This window comes from Equus asinus, chromosome 25 (genome assembly GCF_041296235.1).
Source record: "Equus asinus isolate D_3611 breed Donkey chromosome 25, EquAss-T2T_v2, whole genome shotgun sequence".
Taxonomy (NCBI): Eukaryota; Metazoa; Chordata; class Mammalia; order Perissodactyla; family Equidae; genus Equus; species Equus asinus.
In genome coordinates, this window is record NC_091814.1 from 57,236,216 (window position 1) to 57,252,175 (window position 15,960).

The 15,960-nt window shown below is 49.2% G+C and overlaps 1 protein-coding gene and 3 long non-coding RNA genes across 8 annotated transcripts in view; 2 read left to right on the plus strand and 2 right to left on the minus strand.

Moving 5' to 3' along the window:
* LOC106824067 (uncharacterized) overlaps window positions 1-15,960 on the plus strand; it is a 30,167-nt gene that overhangs the window by 7,500 nt on the left and 6,707 nt on the right. Inside the window, exon 1 of one of the 2 annotated variants that reach the window (XR_011498309.1) lies at window positions 14,533-14,608. The exons of the other annotated variant lie outside the window; for it this stretch is intronic. This is a non-coding gene — a long non-coding RNA (uncharacterized lncRNA). Of the gene's footprint in view, window positions 1-14,532; window positions 14,609-15,960 lie in introns of those variants that run through there. 2 annotated transcript variants of the gene reach the window in all.
* On the minus strand, window positions 3,006-3,930 carry LOC139042083 (uncharacterized). The gene is made up of 2 exons (XR_011498310.1): window positions 3,742-3,930; window positions 3,006-3,326 (listed from the first exon to the last, which is right to left on the minus strand). It is a non-coding gene; the product is annotated as an uncharacterized lncRNA (long non-coding RNA).
* LAX1 (lymphocyte transmembrane adaptor 1) lies at window positions 5,368-15,733 on the minus strand. 4 transcript variants are annotated; one of them, XM_014830126.3, is made up of 6 exons: window positions 14,424-14,555; window positions 13,782-13,944; window positions 11,145-11,254; window positions 10,646-10,756; window positions 9,999-10,084; window positions 5,368-8,225 (listed from the first exon to the last, which is right to left on the minus strand). In XM_014830126.3, exons 2-6 carry the CDS (start codon window positions 13,910-13,912, stop codon window positions 7,326-7,328), a joined length of 1,338 nt encoding a protein of 445 aa, XP_014685612.1. In that variant the 5' UTR covers window positions 13,913-13,944; window positions 14,424-14,555; the 3' UTR covers window positions 5,368-7,325. The 4 variants fall into 4 exon arrangements, with proteins under 4 accessions (XP_014685612.1, XP_070354037.1, XP_044614702.1 ...); XM_044758767.2 differs by lacking the exon at window positions 14,424-14,555 and adding an exon at window positions 15,433-15,733 and having other exon boundaries at window positions 5,513-8,225; XM_070497935.1 differs by lacking the exon at window positions 14,424-14,555 and adding an exon at window positions 14,643-14,731 and having other exon boundaries at window positions 5,519-8,225.
* LOC139042082 (uncharacterized) lies at window positions 10,603-13,305 on the plus strand. Its single transcript, XR_011498307.1, has 2 exons — window positions 10,603-10,742; window positions 11,165-13,305. It is a non-coding gene; the product is annotated as an uncharacterized lncRNA (long non-coding RNA).

Here is a 15,960-nt window from a genome sequence, read left to right on the forward strand (position 1 = left end):
CCTGCTGGTGTCTGGGAAATGCTTGGCAGTGGGGGAACTGATGATCAGAATCCTTAACTCACTTCTGGTTGCATGTGCGTTCTACCAACACTCTGTACCTTCCACTTATTAATGAGTAAGGGAAGACCGAAAAAAAAGAAACTACGAGTTACCCGATTTTTCCCTCTCTTGCTTTGTCATTGTTTTCAGCATAAGTGGTTAACTAACATAAGGAAATAACAGAAGTAAGAAAGGATGTGGTATGTTTCTTTGCTCATTTGTGTTTCTTAGAACACCATTGCCTTCTTTCTGACACCGGCTTGTTGACTGTTTTAAGACCCAGAGTTTTTGGAAGTATTTGCAAGTCAGTGCAGGCCCTGAGCCCACAGGAAAGTCAGTGGTAGTGATAAAGCCCCATGATGCTCAGGGACGAGACGTGCCAAAGGGACAGCAAACTCCTGTCTTCGGCTCAGCAGTAGAGGGAGAAGGACAGAGATGAAAGGAGGAGACTTAGCAAACCTCTGTGTTTGATACTAAACAGTATTCTGAATGAGGTCACAGCCAATACAAGTGTGAATATTTAATTCACTATATGCAACTGATACCGGCTCAACACAAGGTTGGTGAAGGGAAGCCAGGTTGTATAAAAGAAACCACATTGTAGCTTTAAATGACCTCTGACTAACTAGCCCAGACGTGCTCTATAGATTTTGTGGCCCCTCCCAGCTGCTTTAAGACGATAACTTTGTTCTTGTGAGTTCTCCAGGAATGTGATGACCCCCGGGCAGAGAGCCTGTGCTGATAGCCAACATCAATGACAACTGAAGATCAAGGTATAGGCATTGATCTGATCTCTGATGCATATTCCAGTAAAACAGAGGATGATCAGGAACTAAGACCACAGGTCTGCCCCACCCGGAGACCAGCCCCAGACACAACTGGCCTGTAGTCTTTGTTCTATAAGATGGTTCTTTCTGACATTAGTCGTCTGTCTTCCCTCTTGCTAGCAAGCTGTAATAAAGAAACCCTTTCTCTCCTACCACCTTGCCTCCTGGCTATGGCATGTCTTGGGGAGGGCAGATGACTCCCCTGGGCAGTAACAGAACTAATTAAGGAATCATAATGGATTAGTTATTTTTACATCTACTTTCTCATCCTGATCTTGAAAATATTTAGCATTATCAGGCATATGAGATGAGATAATTACTGCAATTGGGCATTCGATTTGTCAGCACAGTGCTTGATGGACACAGCAGGTAGTGGGTCTGCTATCTTGGTGGGCGTAGCAGGAGGCAAGTCTATTGTCTCGAGCTGGGCGGTCACAAGTGAGCGCAGCAATCAGTTTCTAGCCTAAGGAAAGATGCTTAATCCTTAAGGAGATGCCAACGTTGGGAGGGGGAGGGAAGTTGCACCTTTATCTCAAGGGCCTTTGTTCTTGCCATAGGGAATATCTAAAGCAGATATACAATGCATGCTCAACAGCCACGGTCAGGCCCTTTTGGAAAGACAAGGTCAGGCCAAATCAGGTTTATACCAAACGCCTTCCTCATATTCTCCAATATATCCTGTTGCTTGCCATTTTTATTTGTCAGATTTAACTCAAAATTTCCTGGCAACTAATGTGAGAAAATAATACTATAAAGGGAAAGAATTATAATTTAATAAAAAGTCTTTCATCTATCCATCTGTAAAAATTCTCAGAATAAGAAATAAACAGAAAGGTTCCCTACCTAATATGAGACAATCTACAATTTATTAACTATTCTCAATTTGGGAGAATGTGTATAAGTATAAATGGCTTATTGAAGTGTCCAGCTCACTGGGGCTTTCTTTTCTCTTGGACCTGTCCCCAACTGTGGGAGGTTGACCCTCCCTTTCTTACTGGGTAGTAACAACTTCCTGTTGTGACCCCATAATTTTTCATCTCATAACTATCTCTTAGTTATGAGAGTTGTCTCGGGCCAGTCTCTAAGATTCAGTTCTGTCTGAATCTTCATTCTCATGCCTGATACAAACCTCTCCTTACTTGACTGGGTGAGGTTGCGTCAGGGACTGGTGTTGGCCACGCCAAGATATGTCTCTTTGGCATGAGGATTATTTGGGGCTGACACAGGGAAGGAGGCTCTGAGGAGTGGAACTTGCTTGCCTTTTGTTAAGAGACACTTACATTGTAAAGGAAATCTCCATCTGTAAAGGTCCCTCCCTCTCTGTACCAGGAAGAAGAGGGGGATGACTTTATCTCTAGAAACTCTTAATCAATACCAAAGGCAAGGACTTAAATCTGCATAATAATCTTATTCCTGTTTCTGGTAACCTCCTGTAGCTGACTCCCTCCACCCCCAACACCCTCCTTTGTCGTTAGTTGAAGATGATATTTAAGGTGGGGGCTTCAGCCATCTTGGTGAGTTGCTCAGCTTGCCTGAGCCTCTCCCATGTATACATGTTATAAAGCTTTGTTTAATTTTCTCCTGCTATTCTGTCTCATGTGAATTTAATTCGTTCTCCGGCCAGACGAACCCAGAGCGGGTGGAGGAGATGTCCCCCTCCCCTACAGTCGCCATCCTCTCTGTGCTTGCTGTTGCTTCCCTGGCTAACACTGACTGGCCGTCAATATCAGACTGACACGCGCCCTCCGAGTGGCAGGAATTTAAATGCTGGTCATTTGTAGGGTGAATCTGGGAGCCCTGAAGAAATCTACCCAAAATGCAGTCACCAGCTGCGGGAGAGCCAGCTCCTGTCACACTCAGCCTGTCTCCCGCTGTCTTAGTCAGCTCAGGCTGCTACAACAGAAATCCCCTAGACTGGGTTAACTAAACAGCAAACATTCATTTCTCACAGTTCTGGAGGCTGAGAAGTCTAAGATCAAGGCTCTCACAGAGTCAGTGCTTGGTGCGAGCTGCTTCCTGGTTCATGGACAGCCATCTCTTGTCTGTGTCCTCGCAGTGGGGAAGGGGCAAGGGACCGCTCTCTGGGACCTCTTTTATAAGGACACTGTCGACGAAAATAATCCATAACCAATCTATAAATGAAAAGTTGGGAGAGTTTATTCTGAGCTAAAATCTGAGGACCATGACCCATGGCCCGGGGCCTTTCTTCCTGAAGAAAGTGCACCAAAGAAGTGGGGTGCACAGAGTGGTTATATACCCCCAGAGAGGATGTTTCACATAGGATTGAAATGTCCCTTTTACAATAGTCGTGAGACTGCTCTGTCGGACAGCGATTGATGGAAACAGCAGGTAGGTCTGCTGTCTCGGTGAACACAGCAGAGTGGCAGTTCTATTGTCTGGAGCTGGGTGGTCACAGGTGAGCTGGGTGTTCAAAGGTGAGCACAGCAATCAGTTCCTAGCCTAAGGAAAGATGGTTATCCCTAAGGAAATGCCAATGTGGGGGGAAGTTGCACCTTTATCTTAAGGCCATTTGTTCTTGCCATAGGACATAGTTTTAAAGCAGATATACAATGCGTGCTCAATGGCCATGTCAGGCCCTTTTGGAAAAAAAAAACAAAGTCAGGCCGAATTAGGTTTATACCAAATGGCTTCCTCATATACTCCAATATGTCCTATTGCTTGCCATTTTTATTTGTCAACACTAATCCCACTCATGAGGGCTCCACCCTCAGGACCTAATCACTTCCCTAAGGCCCCACCTCCTGAAACAGCACATTGAGGATTAGGTTTCAACAGATGAATTTCTGGGGGAGCACAAATGTTCAGTCCAAAGCACCCACCCACGTCTTTTGAGGCCGCCTCAGATGGTCCATACCTCACAGATTTGTGCTGGAGGCCTCTTGCCTTGGCACCCTGCTGAGGTGGTGCCAACAGGATGGCCAGGCCCAGTCACCTTCCCCTGCTGACACTCGCCTGGCAGTGGGTGGCCAGCTGCTTCACAGCCCTCTCCCTCAAGGTTCTGGCAACACACTCTTCTTTCTCCTTTTCCGGGGGCATCAGCACTCTGCAGGAAGGAGACGGTTCCCTGCTCAGGGTTGCGGGCAGTGAAGGAGGAAAGAACGTCTCTTCCTGAGCAGAATGCTCCTCAAAGGCTGGCCTCGCCCCCTGCCCAGCCCTCTCCCACGGGCCGGGACACCATGCGGTGGGGAGCAGTACATGGCAGACTAGCCTTCTCGCTTTCAGCAAGCCCTAAAGGGGGCTGGCTGACACCTGGCAGCGAGGGGCACTCTGAGCTCAGAATTTGGGGTGTTTTGCACCTTTTTACTCAGCTCTTGGCCTTAGCCTTGACTCCTGAACGACAGAAAAAACCTCACTCAACATTGTATAGTGTAAGTACCGCACTGATACCACATCATGGAGCATCAATCATCAAAACCTGCTTTATCTTGGGCCTTGTGCTAAGAGCCAGGGTAAAGACAAGGGACTTAAATACATATCCAGCTGGCAAAGTGATGCAGATTGATGGGAGACTGTTAACATATTAACAAAACAGTGCAGAATACAAACACACACCAGAACAATTGCAGTAGGATGTGCTTTATGTACGTCCACTGTGCAGGAGAAGGAACAAAGGCACGGCATAGGAGTGGGCTGAGCCTCCCTGTCTTCCATCCCAGCTTTGTCCACACTTTACAACTATTTTGTATTTTGAAGTAATTTATAGAAGAGTTGCAAAGAGAGAAGAGAGAGTTCCTGTACACTCTTCATTCAGCTTCCCCTGATGTTAACATCTTACACAACCAGGGTACATTTATCAAAACTAACAAATTAACTGATATAACATTATTCATTAAATATGGACTTTTTTTGAATTTTACCAGGTTTTCCTTTTTCTGTCCCAGGATCCAATTCAAGGTACCATGTTATATTTAGTCATCATGTCTCCACAATGTCCTTCAACCCGTGACAGTTTCTCAGGCCTTCCTTGTTTTTCATGACCTTAATACTTTTAAGAGTTCTGGTCAGGTATTCGTAGAATGTCAGAAAATTTGGGTTTGCTGAAGTTTTCTCATGATAGGACTGGGGTTGTGGATTTTGGGGAAGAATATCACAGACGTGAAGAACTCTTCCCCTTGATCATATAGCAATGTGACAGTTAACCTTGACCACATCGTCAAGGTGGTGTCTGCCAAGATTCTTCATTGTAAATTTACTATTTTCCCCTTTCCATATTCTATTCATTAGAAGAAAGTCACTAAATTCAGCCCACACTGAAGGGAAGGGGAAGTAAGTTCCAGGGGAAGAATCAAATAATTTGTGGACATGTGTTAAAACCATCACAGTGATGAGTAACTATTTGGGAGCAGATTCTTTGAGGCTATGGAACTATCGCCTTTCTCCTTGACACGTCACCCACCAGCGTGATAACGATCGCCAGGACCTGCCCAAAGCAATCATTCTATGGTGTCTTAATGGTGATTTTCTTTTCCTCTTATTTCTTCTACATGTATTATTTGGAATTCATCTGTAAGGAGATTTATCCCTTTCCTCCATTTTATTTACTTATTTGACCATTGGTACGGACTCACGGATATTTATTTTGTTCTTTGAGTTATAAATCTAGATTATATTTATTTATTTTTGTTGCTCAATTTCTTCTAGCTTTACCTTTGGGAGCTCTTCTAGTGGGCTCCCTTTGACATGCTCTCATCTTTTCATTTCTCCTCCCTACTTTTTTCTTTCTTTTCCTTCCTTTTCTATAAGATGGTCAAATTCATCCTATATTTTTCCTGCCCCAGCTCTGGAACTAGCTATTTCTCCAAGGAGCTCTGATTCCTTTTCTTGGATAATGATATTTAGAAACCAAGATCTGAGCGCTAAGTGTGTTCATTGCAACTGGGGTATCAGGACTTCTAGAGCCTCTAGTGGACAGAGCTAGGAAGTACATGTATACTAGCCTATGGAAACACACATATCTATATTTATTTCTGTATCTATTTGTGTGTATATATATAAATAAACACAAGTTCAAACTGTACCTCCAACTCCAATCAGGCACCAGAGTTCACTGCAGCCTTCCCTCTTGCTTATTTGTCACTTCTTTCTCTGACAGTAAGAAACTTGCTTCTCTTTATCTGACATATTTACTTCTTTGTTCAACCCTAGTATACATTTACAGTAGTTTCAGAATTGCTAACCTATACTCCTGCATGATACAAATTTACCAACTAGAGTGCAGAGTTTGTGTTCCATTCTTTGTGTCTTTATCTCAGTTTCAAGTAAAAACATTATTTTCCAAAGTTAATTAGGCCAGCTCCTTTCCCCCCATCCCCTTCCGTGGGATTATGTCATATATTTGTAATACAGTTAGATTCATCTGTCACAATCTGCATTCCACCATGGGTTCCCCTGATAGCCTGGTTAATTTTTCAAAATTTGCATACAATTAAAGTCACTCTTTGTGTTATACAGTTTTTTGTGTTTTGACAAATGCACAGAGTCATGTATCCACCCCCACAGTTCCAATCAGAACAGCTCCATTATCCTAAAAATTTCCGTGTGCAGCTCCTTCGTTGTAAAGCGCTCCCTTTTCCCCAAACCTGCCAACCACTGATCTGTTTTCCATCCCTGTAGTCTCACCTTTTCCAGAATGTCATATAAATGGAGTCATACAATAGGTAGACTTCTAGGTCTAGCTTCTTTCACTTAACAAAATGCCTTTAAGATTTGTCCATGTTGTTGCATAAACCAAACCTTCATTCCTTTTTACTGTTGAATATGGATAAACTCATCGTATGAATACACCAGTCTATTTATCCATTCACCTGTGAAGGATATCTGGGTTATTTCTGGGGTTTGGCAATTATGAACAGAGCTTCTATAAACAGTCATGTAAGGGTTTTCGTGTGAACACGAGCTTTCCATTCACTTGGGTAAATACCCAGTAGTGGAATGGCTGTGTTGCACAATAAGTGTGTGTTTATAAGAAACTGCCCAACAGTTTTCCAAAGTGGATGTTTTGCTTTGCAATCCCCTCAGCAATGAACGAGAGTCTGCTGTTCCACATCTTCTCCAGGATTTGGTTGTCCACACTCTTTTTAAAGTGGAAACTGTCTCTCCATCCTTATCCCCACTTCTTCTTCCTTTTGGCCTCTGCACGTATTACAAAACAATCTGCATTCTTCTCTGCAGCCTGCTGGTGTAAGTGAAGGTGATGATTTTAGACTAGCTCATGCTTCCACCGTGCACTAAAGTACTCTCCAAGTTTTAATCTCCTAACAGTCCTAGCAGGCAGCTTCAGCAAACATTCTTAGGTTGGTAAGAGAGATCAGAGCGCCCTGCTTGAGAAGAATTCCTTTCTGCCTTTCCCAACCCCTGCTTTTGTGAGCCTCTTAGCTCTCTACTTATCTCAGCCTCTTTTTAGCCTAACCAAACAAATCCACTGAAATACAAGGACGATCAAGGGTCTTCACTAGACCCTGGAGTGGCTATAGATCTAGCAGGATAGACCACTCCGCGTGGCTTTCCAGCTGGGCGGCTGGGTCTTAATTCATCGGGAAGGAGCCGTGTGTCAGGCCCCTGCTCGGAGTTCCCGCCTCCTAACTTGGCAGCCGGCACATTCTCGTAGTCTTTAGCGTCCTCATTTGACATCTCTTCTCCACATTGGATCTGACTGATCTCCCTCTGTGCAGGTGACTGACAGGCTACGTAACCCTCTAAAGCCAATAACCTCCTTGGCTGCATGACATGTTGGATGTGGGTCCCTGGACCTTCTGGCCTGCCTTCTACACGGTCTGTGGTTGAGGACGTCACTTCTTCCTCTACCTGCTTCTGGTTTCCATTGGGATCTGCTGGCAGGACATTTTCATAATCTCTGCAGCACTGAAAAGCCACCCAGGGCCGCTTCCCCTGGATGGCCCCGAGATCCAACCCTGTCATGTTGACGTAGTCATTTGAGGACTGAGAAGAAGTTTCCCCGTCGCTGAGTAGTTCACTGCTCTCGGTTCCTGGAGACCAAAAACCGGTGCAGTCACTGGCGTTCCCACAGCCCTCATCTCTTTCCTCAGTAAACTCCAGCTCCTGGGCACGTGGGGGGTCCGAGAGGTGCCCAGGAGGGCTGTGGGTAGAAGCTGGAGTCTCAGCAGTCTCTTTTGCTGTGGGGACGTTGACATAATCTCTCGAATCCTCTGAAGAAATGCTCGGGCAATCTCTGGACGCTCCGACATTGATGTAGTGTGCCGAGGGAGTGAGGTCGCCACCTATGTGGGGTCTCATGGCATTGTCATAGATACTCACCGCATACCCCAGGGCATAAGTATGGGCTCTGTGCACCCTCAAGGTATTGCCTGCTTGGGAGGGCTGTGAGCAAGAAGAGAAAGTCAGTGACAGGATGGAAGCAGAAATATGGAGAGAACCTTCTTCTTCCCTGCCCAGTGCTGCCATCTGACAGTTCCTTCACTCAGCTCTCCACCTAGGAGCAGAGCTCTAAATCTGGGGTCTCAAACTGCGAGCCTTTAGATGCTAGGTGGGTAAGAGTGAAGTGGGCTGAGTTGAAGGAAAGCAACAGTATAAATGTGATGATAAATTGCAAGAGGATTCCAGTATTATAAACTGGAGGGAGCCTGTGCCTCAGAGCACGTTGGAGAGGTGACTTAGCACGGCGGCCCACGGTGGAGACTGGGCTGCGACTGAGGGTGCAAACCCAGCCTCACCGCCCAGAGCTGAGCTGGGGCAAGTTCCCTAATCTCTTTGGGCTGTAGTTCACTAACATAAAACGGGCATAATGTTAATATCTACATCATGAGTTTTTTGGTGAGGAGTGAATGGATTACTGCGTGTAAAGTGTTTAGATAACTCCTGGCACATAGAAAACACTAAAAAAAATGCCCAATGTTATTAGTAAAAGGGCAGCTGACACACAGAGTCAGCCGACTAGGGCCAGTTAGGGATGCTGGTCTGATGTTTCCAGAACTTCTGAATTTTCAAGAAAGCTGGACATCCAGACTTTAATGTGAAGTTTTTTAGATATTTAAATCTTGGTAACTGGTTCAAAATGTTCTTCAAACACTACAGGCTCCAAGCCAAAATGTTTGTGGCTTAAGTCAGTTTGGGACTTGAGTGCTTGATGCAAAATCCCCTTGGGGCTTACCCGAGTCCTGGAGCCAGCTTCGGCCATGGAGTTTCCTCTTCCCTGCCCGTTACCAGCTACTCAGACTTGCTGCCCCAGTAAGTCTTAGAGGCAGGAGCAGAGCCCAAGGATGGGACACGCGGGAGGGGGAGGAAGCAGAGGTGGTGACCTTGACCTGGAGATGGCCGCGTGGTAATTGAACCTAACCCTCTGGGCACCGAGAGGCTGGGGGCCAGGCGAACCGGCAGCAGCAGTGTGGCTGCACTCGCCCGAGGACGTCCCCAACTGAAGGGATTCATTCTCTAACACGCAAGACAGGACTTATCTATGGGAATGAGCACCCTGGTCTTCAAAGGAGTCCCTCTAATGCCCCTGATGCCTCTGCCTCAGACGGCTGTGGGACTCCTCCTCAGAAGCTGCCTTCAGAGCCAGATCGTGAGAGACGTGGGTGATTGTTATTAGTCGTAACCTCTAAGGGTGTCCCCCGTGTGATCGGTCACTTTCCCCACTAGCTACAGTGCTGCATGACTTATGAATATGTCTGCTATTTTGAGGAGAACTGAAACAATTTGAGATAGGCCCCAGAAGGAATTCCAAAGCAGGGTTTTAAGGGTGTTTTGAGTCCCAGCTGGAATGTAGGAATATTTGTGTGCCCTCCGAGGTGGTTTCTCTGAAGGATACAGTGCTCATTTGCATAAGCACGTTATAGTGTCTTTGTTAAAACAATCCCTTTGCGTTTTAACGTCATGCCCTTGAATAGTGTGCCTGCTGCCTTTCTTAAAATCTCCAGCTCCTGCTCCATCTTTCCCAATGTTTCTCACTGGGCAGTGGGGAGACCCGGAGGCTGGTCCTTCCAATTTATTATTAGGGCTGCAGGGCCACTGCCAAAGGACATGCTGTTTGCAGCGAAACAAGATCCAAGACCTGGACCTCTTTCCTCTTGGTTCTCCTGCCAGAGACGCGTCATTTCTCCCAAGGGGCGTATCCTTTCCCTTGACTCTTACCACGTGCTCAGAGGGAGGGCTGTCGGAATTTCTGGAGAGGAGGCTCTCGGTGCTGAAGATACGCATACTCCTTGACTGTTGTCTCCCTGAAAGGACGGAAACAGTTCTGAAAACAGCCGGTTCTCCGAGGGCTTCAGCCCAGCAATGCCCTCACTGTGGATGGAGCGGGTTTGTGTGGTGTCTGGTGTTTGGGGCCTGGTGTTCTGTGGTGAGAAGGTCAGAGCTGCGGGGACGGTGTGTTCTGAACCCTCCTCAGCCTCCATGACGCCCAAGGAACAAGCGTAGGGGCTTGGGAGGCTGGGAAGGATGCTCCTGGGGCAAACCCTCCCTGCCTGTAATGCTGGCAGCCATGTTCTCCGTCTGAATATCTTCCCCATCTCCAGACACCCATCTGTCCTCTGCTGCCTCAATATCAAGAAAAACCCAAACTCCAAACCTAGACAAGCCCCTGCTCTCTTTTCAGAGATCGCTAGGCCCCCGCTGGAGCCGCATCTTGCAGTGTCTCCATCCACCCCCTTCTCCTCCACGTGCTCTGAGGGCAGACAGGTCTGGAAGGTTAGGGAACGCTGCTTCCGGGTGGTGAGATCTGCATCTGGGGGCAGAAGTTTCCTTCGTCTGGACTCCACAGATGAGAAAGAAAAACCTACCAGGCTCTTCTTGCCTGCGGGGCAAGGGGTCATAAATATTTTTGGCTCGTTGTCTGGATCGAGGCCGCGTCAGAGAGGGCATGACAGTAACTCGGAGGTAAGGAGCTCGCCCTGCAAGGCAGTGAGAGAGGCGGGGTCACAGGGACGCAGGAATGACGCGGTCCCTGGAAATATTCCCCACTCTTGTCATGATTCATAAAAAGGACATTTTCAGACTTGACCCATTCCATGTGGGTTGAAGAAGAGGGGACTCGTGGACAGAACAGGGAGAGGAGACGGGGGCACAGGGGCACCAAGACAGTGACTCAAAATGGAGCTCCAACCAGCGCAGAGCCTTTGCGCCACGGCTCAGGATCTCCAGCGAGACAATGACCAGCGTGTTAGATAGAAACAGAGGACTCCCAAGTGCAATAGTTCCTCCCTGGAGAATAAACTGGGCTTTAAATGCCAGACGGGGTTATTGATGCTTGTGTTCCCCAACTTTGGACAAAGGACTCACACTTCTTCCGTTTACTCCAGCTCCACAGGATGCAGAAAATCGCGATGACCAGGAAGACGGAGAGGAGTCCCGCTAACACAGAAAAGAGGTTGCTGCTTTGCTCTTTATCTCTATGAGGAAACAAATACGATGCCCCAGCCGTTGTGGGGTGAGGGGAGAAGATGGTCCCTTCCAGAGTTAGAGCCCCAGGATTTGCGATGCGGCCCATGAAGGAAAGCTGAAGGGGGTGGGCTGTGTGGTGGAAGAGAGGGTCATCTCTTCACGGGTGGAGGGAAATTGGACACAGGAGAAGGAACTATCCCTTTTGAATGCTTACTGGATGCCAGGGGTTTGCATATGAAATTTACTTAATCTTTACAACGATCCCGTCTCTCTTGTGGCAAAGGAACCTGAGATTGAGATTCAGAAAGGTAGAGGAACATGTCAAAGGCCTCGTGGGTAGGAAAGGGCAAAGACAGATGCGAATCTAGGTCTGTTAGGGCCCAAGGACCGTGCCAGCTCCAGCGCACCGCATTGTCCTCCAAACTTGCCGTGTCAAGTCAGTCTGCCCTGCTTCCCCCGGTCCCACTCCTAGGCTTCCTGTATCGCTCGGAGGAGAGGATCACTCCATTTGCAGTTAGTGAGTGGCCTTGTGACAGAGCCCAGCTTGTGTGCACTTGAGTGAGCCCACAGCACCGGCCTGAGAGCCGGTCTCCAAGCAGCGCTCTGCTGGCCAGTGGAATTTAACCGGCGCACACGCACCAAGCAAGCCCCTCGCTACTTGCCGTTCCCTGGCAGGGCTGGTGTTCCTGCTCAGCCTGCCTACTGCAGCAGGGAGCAGCCAGTCGAGCTGACAGAAGGAGTCACGAGCAGAACTGCCACCCCCAAATATTAGAAACCAGGTCATCTACCAGGGAAGGTTTTTGTCCTCCTGACGTTCCAGGTTTGTTTACCCAACTTTATACTGGAAATTTCTGCCAGGCTGCCCAATAGATATCTCAAACCAAACATGTCTAAAACAGAACTCCTGCTCCCCCCATAAATCTGCTCCTCCTCTGGGGTTTCCCATCGTCAAGCAGCTTGGTCCAAAACCTTGGAGCCATCCTTGACGGCTCTCTTTCTCTCATGACCCACTTCTAGTCAACCGGCAGATTCTGTCTGCTCAGCTCTGGGCATCTCTCCCAAACCCAGCCGCCTCTCACTGCTCCACTGCCACCTCCCTGCTCCAAGCCACCGTGTGTTCCACGGGGACCTTCGCGGTAGCCTCCCTAATGGGCCTCTGTGCTTTCACTCTTGGCCACAAAGTACCATCTTCACACAGGAGCTGATTTCTAACAGGAAATCAGATCACTCCCCTCCTCCGTTTGCGACCCTCCTCGACTTCTCATCGCACTTGGGATCACATCCACAGTCCCTCCCCAGTGAGGACTTCCAGCACCTTATGTTCCGGCCTCAATTCCTAGCGCTCTCCCTCTGACTTGGACTGCCGGGACTCCTGGTGGTTCCTTCACCGTGGGGAGCACAGTCCCAGCTCAGAGCTGCTGCTCCCTCGCCCTGGAGCCCTCCTTTGCAGCTGTCTGTGCAGCTCAGGCCTCGTTTCATTCCCGCATCTGAATAGCACCACCTCAGACGGGCCTCCGGTGCCACACCCTATTACCGTCAGTCCCGTACTCTGCTCTGGTTTTTCTTCAGAGCACTTACGACTGATGGACATTATATTCCACAGTCATTTGTTTCCCTGCTTATATGTGACTCCCCGCACTTGACCGTAAGCTCCAGGAGGTCATAGACTCATCTACGCTGCTCACCTGGCGCCTGGAACAGTGCCTGGTACTTATTGGGGCCTGAGGAGAATTTGTTAAATGAATGAGTGGGTGAATTCATAAAATGGATGAATATAGAAATAGTTTTTTGGGGGGTGGGGGCCCCAAGATTCTGGCAACTTTATGAAGTCATTCTCCATCAACGCTCCTGTCTACCTGCAAATGACATGTGTTTGTCACGGTAGTAACATTTCTTTCCCCAAACTACAGTGATTTTAAATTTATTACAGTTGAGTTGTACTGTAACGCCAGCACTGAAATTGATACTACCGTGTTCCTAGTTTCAATTGCTGATGGACTTTTTATTTTTGTTAGCATGATAGTGAAAGTTTTAGCAGTAAAATGTACATCCATGATTAGTTCCGTGAGATTTTATGTCCTAAAGACACATCTTTATCATATCTAGGATTACATTTTTCATTCACGGCAAGTTTTTAGGACCTAAAAACACATCCTGGAGAGAAGGGGGCTCTGGTTCCCATCTCGGTGGGCCCTTGTGTGGAGGAGTGATTGGCGGGACCCGGGACGGGAGACCGAGGACAGCAATCAGGGCCTCGGGGAGGTGAGAAATCCACCAGGCCGGGCAGCCAGCTCTGGGAAGTCCTGTGTTGCCTGGGCTCCTCCTCCCCGCGCAGCCCCCTCTTCTCCTCAGCACTTCTTCCTTTCCTCCCAGCAGTCCCGAGCAAACGTCTCTGAGCCTAGAGTTTGGTGGTCTCAGTGGACCCGAGCCCGGGTGTGAGGGGTGGCAGCACTGCTAGGGTGGAAGCCCCCAGGGTAGACCAGGGCCCCTGTCTGAATCGGAGGAGGGTGGAGCTCACCGCCCTGAGCCACTCACCTGTCCTGGCTGCTGGAAGTTCCCTGCAGAGGGGTGGACTCTGAGGCTGGGACAGCCGTTGTCACAGGAACCTCTCCGGCTTCAGCTGCTCCTCCTAAGCCTTCTTTTAATCGTAATCGGTTGGCCAGCATGTCTGCCACTTTTCCTGGCTCTTGCTAAGTCGCTGATTCCCAGGAGAAAAGGCAAAATCGGTTTGTGTTTCACATACAATCCCGTGCGGTATAACCACTTTTTTGAGTAGATAAGAATGATGGAAATCCTCCTGGCCTTCACGTCTTCCAAACCCTCCTTAACGTACAGCTTTTTACTCTCAAAATTTCTTTTTACATTTTTATTCACCAAAGTCCCACACAAAAAAAATCTATTGATTTTTATTTCTTCTTTTCTAAAGCTTCCAATCTGTCTCTCTAGAACTTTCTTTCCCCAGCAAACTCCCTACCTCGCATCTACCCGTGAAATGTCAGACTGAGTCAACCCCAAATACAAAGAGAACAGGTTGGTTCTGCCTGGATGTGGCTGCAATGCCCACACGGGAGGCGAGCTCACAGGGTGCGGGGCTCCCAGGAGAGGCAGCTGGGGGAGAAGCAGGAGGGGCGCCAGGGGCGCTGCCAAGAGGTCCCAGAGGCTCCATGAGAAGCTTACCTTCCTCCAGGCCCCAAAGCAGAGAGAAAAGAGCAAACACTGCGCCAGAATGGAAACAGAGAGTGGGTCACAGGAAGCGGCACCACCGCGTGCTGGTGACGCCTGGGGCACAGGAAGCGCTGCTGGCTGTCACCAAGAGAAGAAACGCGTCTGCGCCGGCCCCTGGGTGGCAGGTGTGAGCAAAGGTGGGCCGAGCTGGGGGGTATCGTGCTTGCTCACCCCGGGTTTCTGAGACGTCCAGTGTTTTACGAGCCTCCAGGTTTATAGTTTTTTAGCAGGTCCGGCAGCCCAGGAGGGCGCTTTTCAGAGACACGCAGGTCTCTGGCGCCTGTGGCTGCTCTGTGGGCGGAAGGTGCGGAGGGGGACAGGCTGTTTTCATGAACACACGCTGGGTGATTTCGACAGAGCTGGTCTGTGCTTCCCCTTCGGGAGCCTCTGCTCTGGGTTTGACCCTCAGAGTGGAGCGAGGCCGGGCAGGCAGGGCCCTGGAGGCCGTCTGTCCCTGAAGGCCCGCCTGCAGTGGCCCTGCCTGCGACCATCTCCCTCGCAGCCAGCAAGGCTTGTGGAGAAGCCCCATCCCCGTCCTGCTCCTTGTACACCCCCTTGTGTACCCCAAGTGTGCCAAACTTCAAAGATTGTTCAAAATTTGATTCTAACTCCCTTCCCCTCTCCAACCTCCTGAAACTCTCTTCGCGTCCTGGGAGAGTCCAAAGAGAAGGGGCCCCTGAGACTGTCTGGGAATGTGGGGAAGAGCTTTGACTGTGCTTTCCACAAGGAAATGAATCCCCAGAGGGGTGGCAGGGAACACAGCTGCCGCATCCTCCCCACGCCTCTCTCCCCTCTCTTCTCAGTGGACACCAAGGCCCCGGCCCCCCTGAGCAGTGAGGCCCGGACCTGTGCGGGTCTAGGCTCTCACAGGGCCCCCAGGCAGGGGCTGCAGCTTGGCCCCGGCCACCCCCGGAGCCCTGCCGTTCCAGGTCCTTGCTGCCCTCCCTCCAAGTAGCCTTACCTGGCAGGAAGCAGAGGTGGCTCAGAGGCAGCTGGCTCTAGAGCTGGAAACTGGGTGTCTGCCCACTTCTCCTATGGACCAGTTCTGAGTAAGAACTAGAATTCCTCACAGGAAAGGAGACCCGTCACTCCGTCACACTGGTTGGTGGCCAGGACTGGTGGAAGTGAGAGGCCCTCAGGCCTGTCCTGAGCCACTGGCTCTAACAGGGATGCTGGGCGAGCTGGGAACTTGGAAGGTGGCACACCGGACAGGCGAACCTCAGAGCTCTAACTGCTACTTAACAAAAACCTTTTCAAAGGACTTCCTCCTGCGTGATCATCTCCAGTCCCTGCTTCTCTTATCTACCAGCCGGCCTGAGTCACACTGACCTCCCGTCCGGTCTTCTGATCCCCTCCCGCCCCTGCACTTGAGGGAAACAGCCCCCTGGAAGCAGGCTCCCAGGCCCAGGCTGCGCCCCTCACCCTGCTCTCCTTTCCCTCCCCTGGTGCAAAACCCAAGCAAACCCTCAAATTAAAACACAAAATAGGC

What these genes read in the sequence shown, in the direction of transcription:
- LAX1 (XM_014830126.3), bottom strand. Translation starts at nt 13,912, where the DNA reads ATGCTGGCCAACCGATTACGATTAAAAGAAGGCTTAGGAGGAGCAGCT. An exon ending in CTGGAGTAAACGGAAGAAGT is followed by an intron (nt 10,757 to 11,144) that starts GTGAGTCCTTTG and finishes ACTGCCTTGCAG; the next exon opens with GGCGAGCTCCTTACCTCCGA. An exon ending in CCGCAGGCAAGAAGAGCCTG is followed by an intron (nt 10,085 to 10,645) that starts GTAGGTTTTTCT and finishes CCGTCCTTTCAG; the next exon opens with GGAGACAACAGTCAAGGAGT.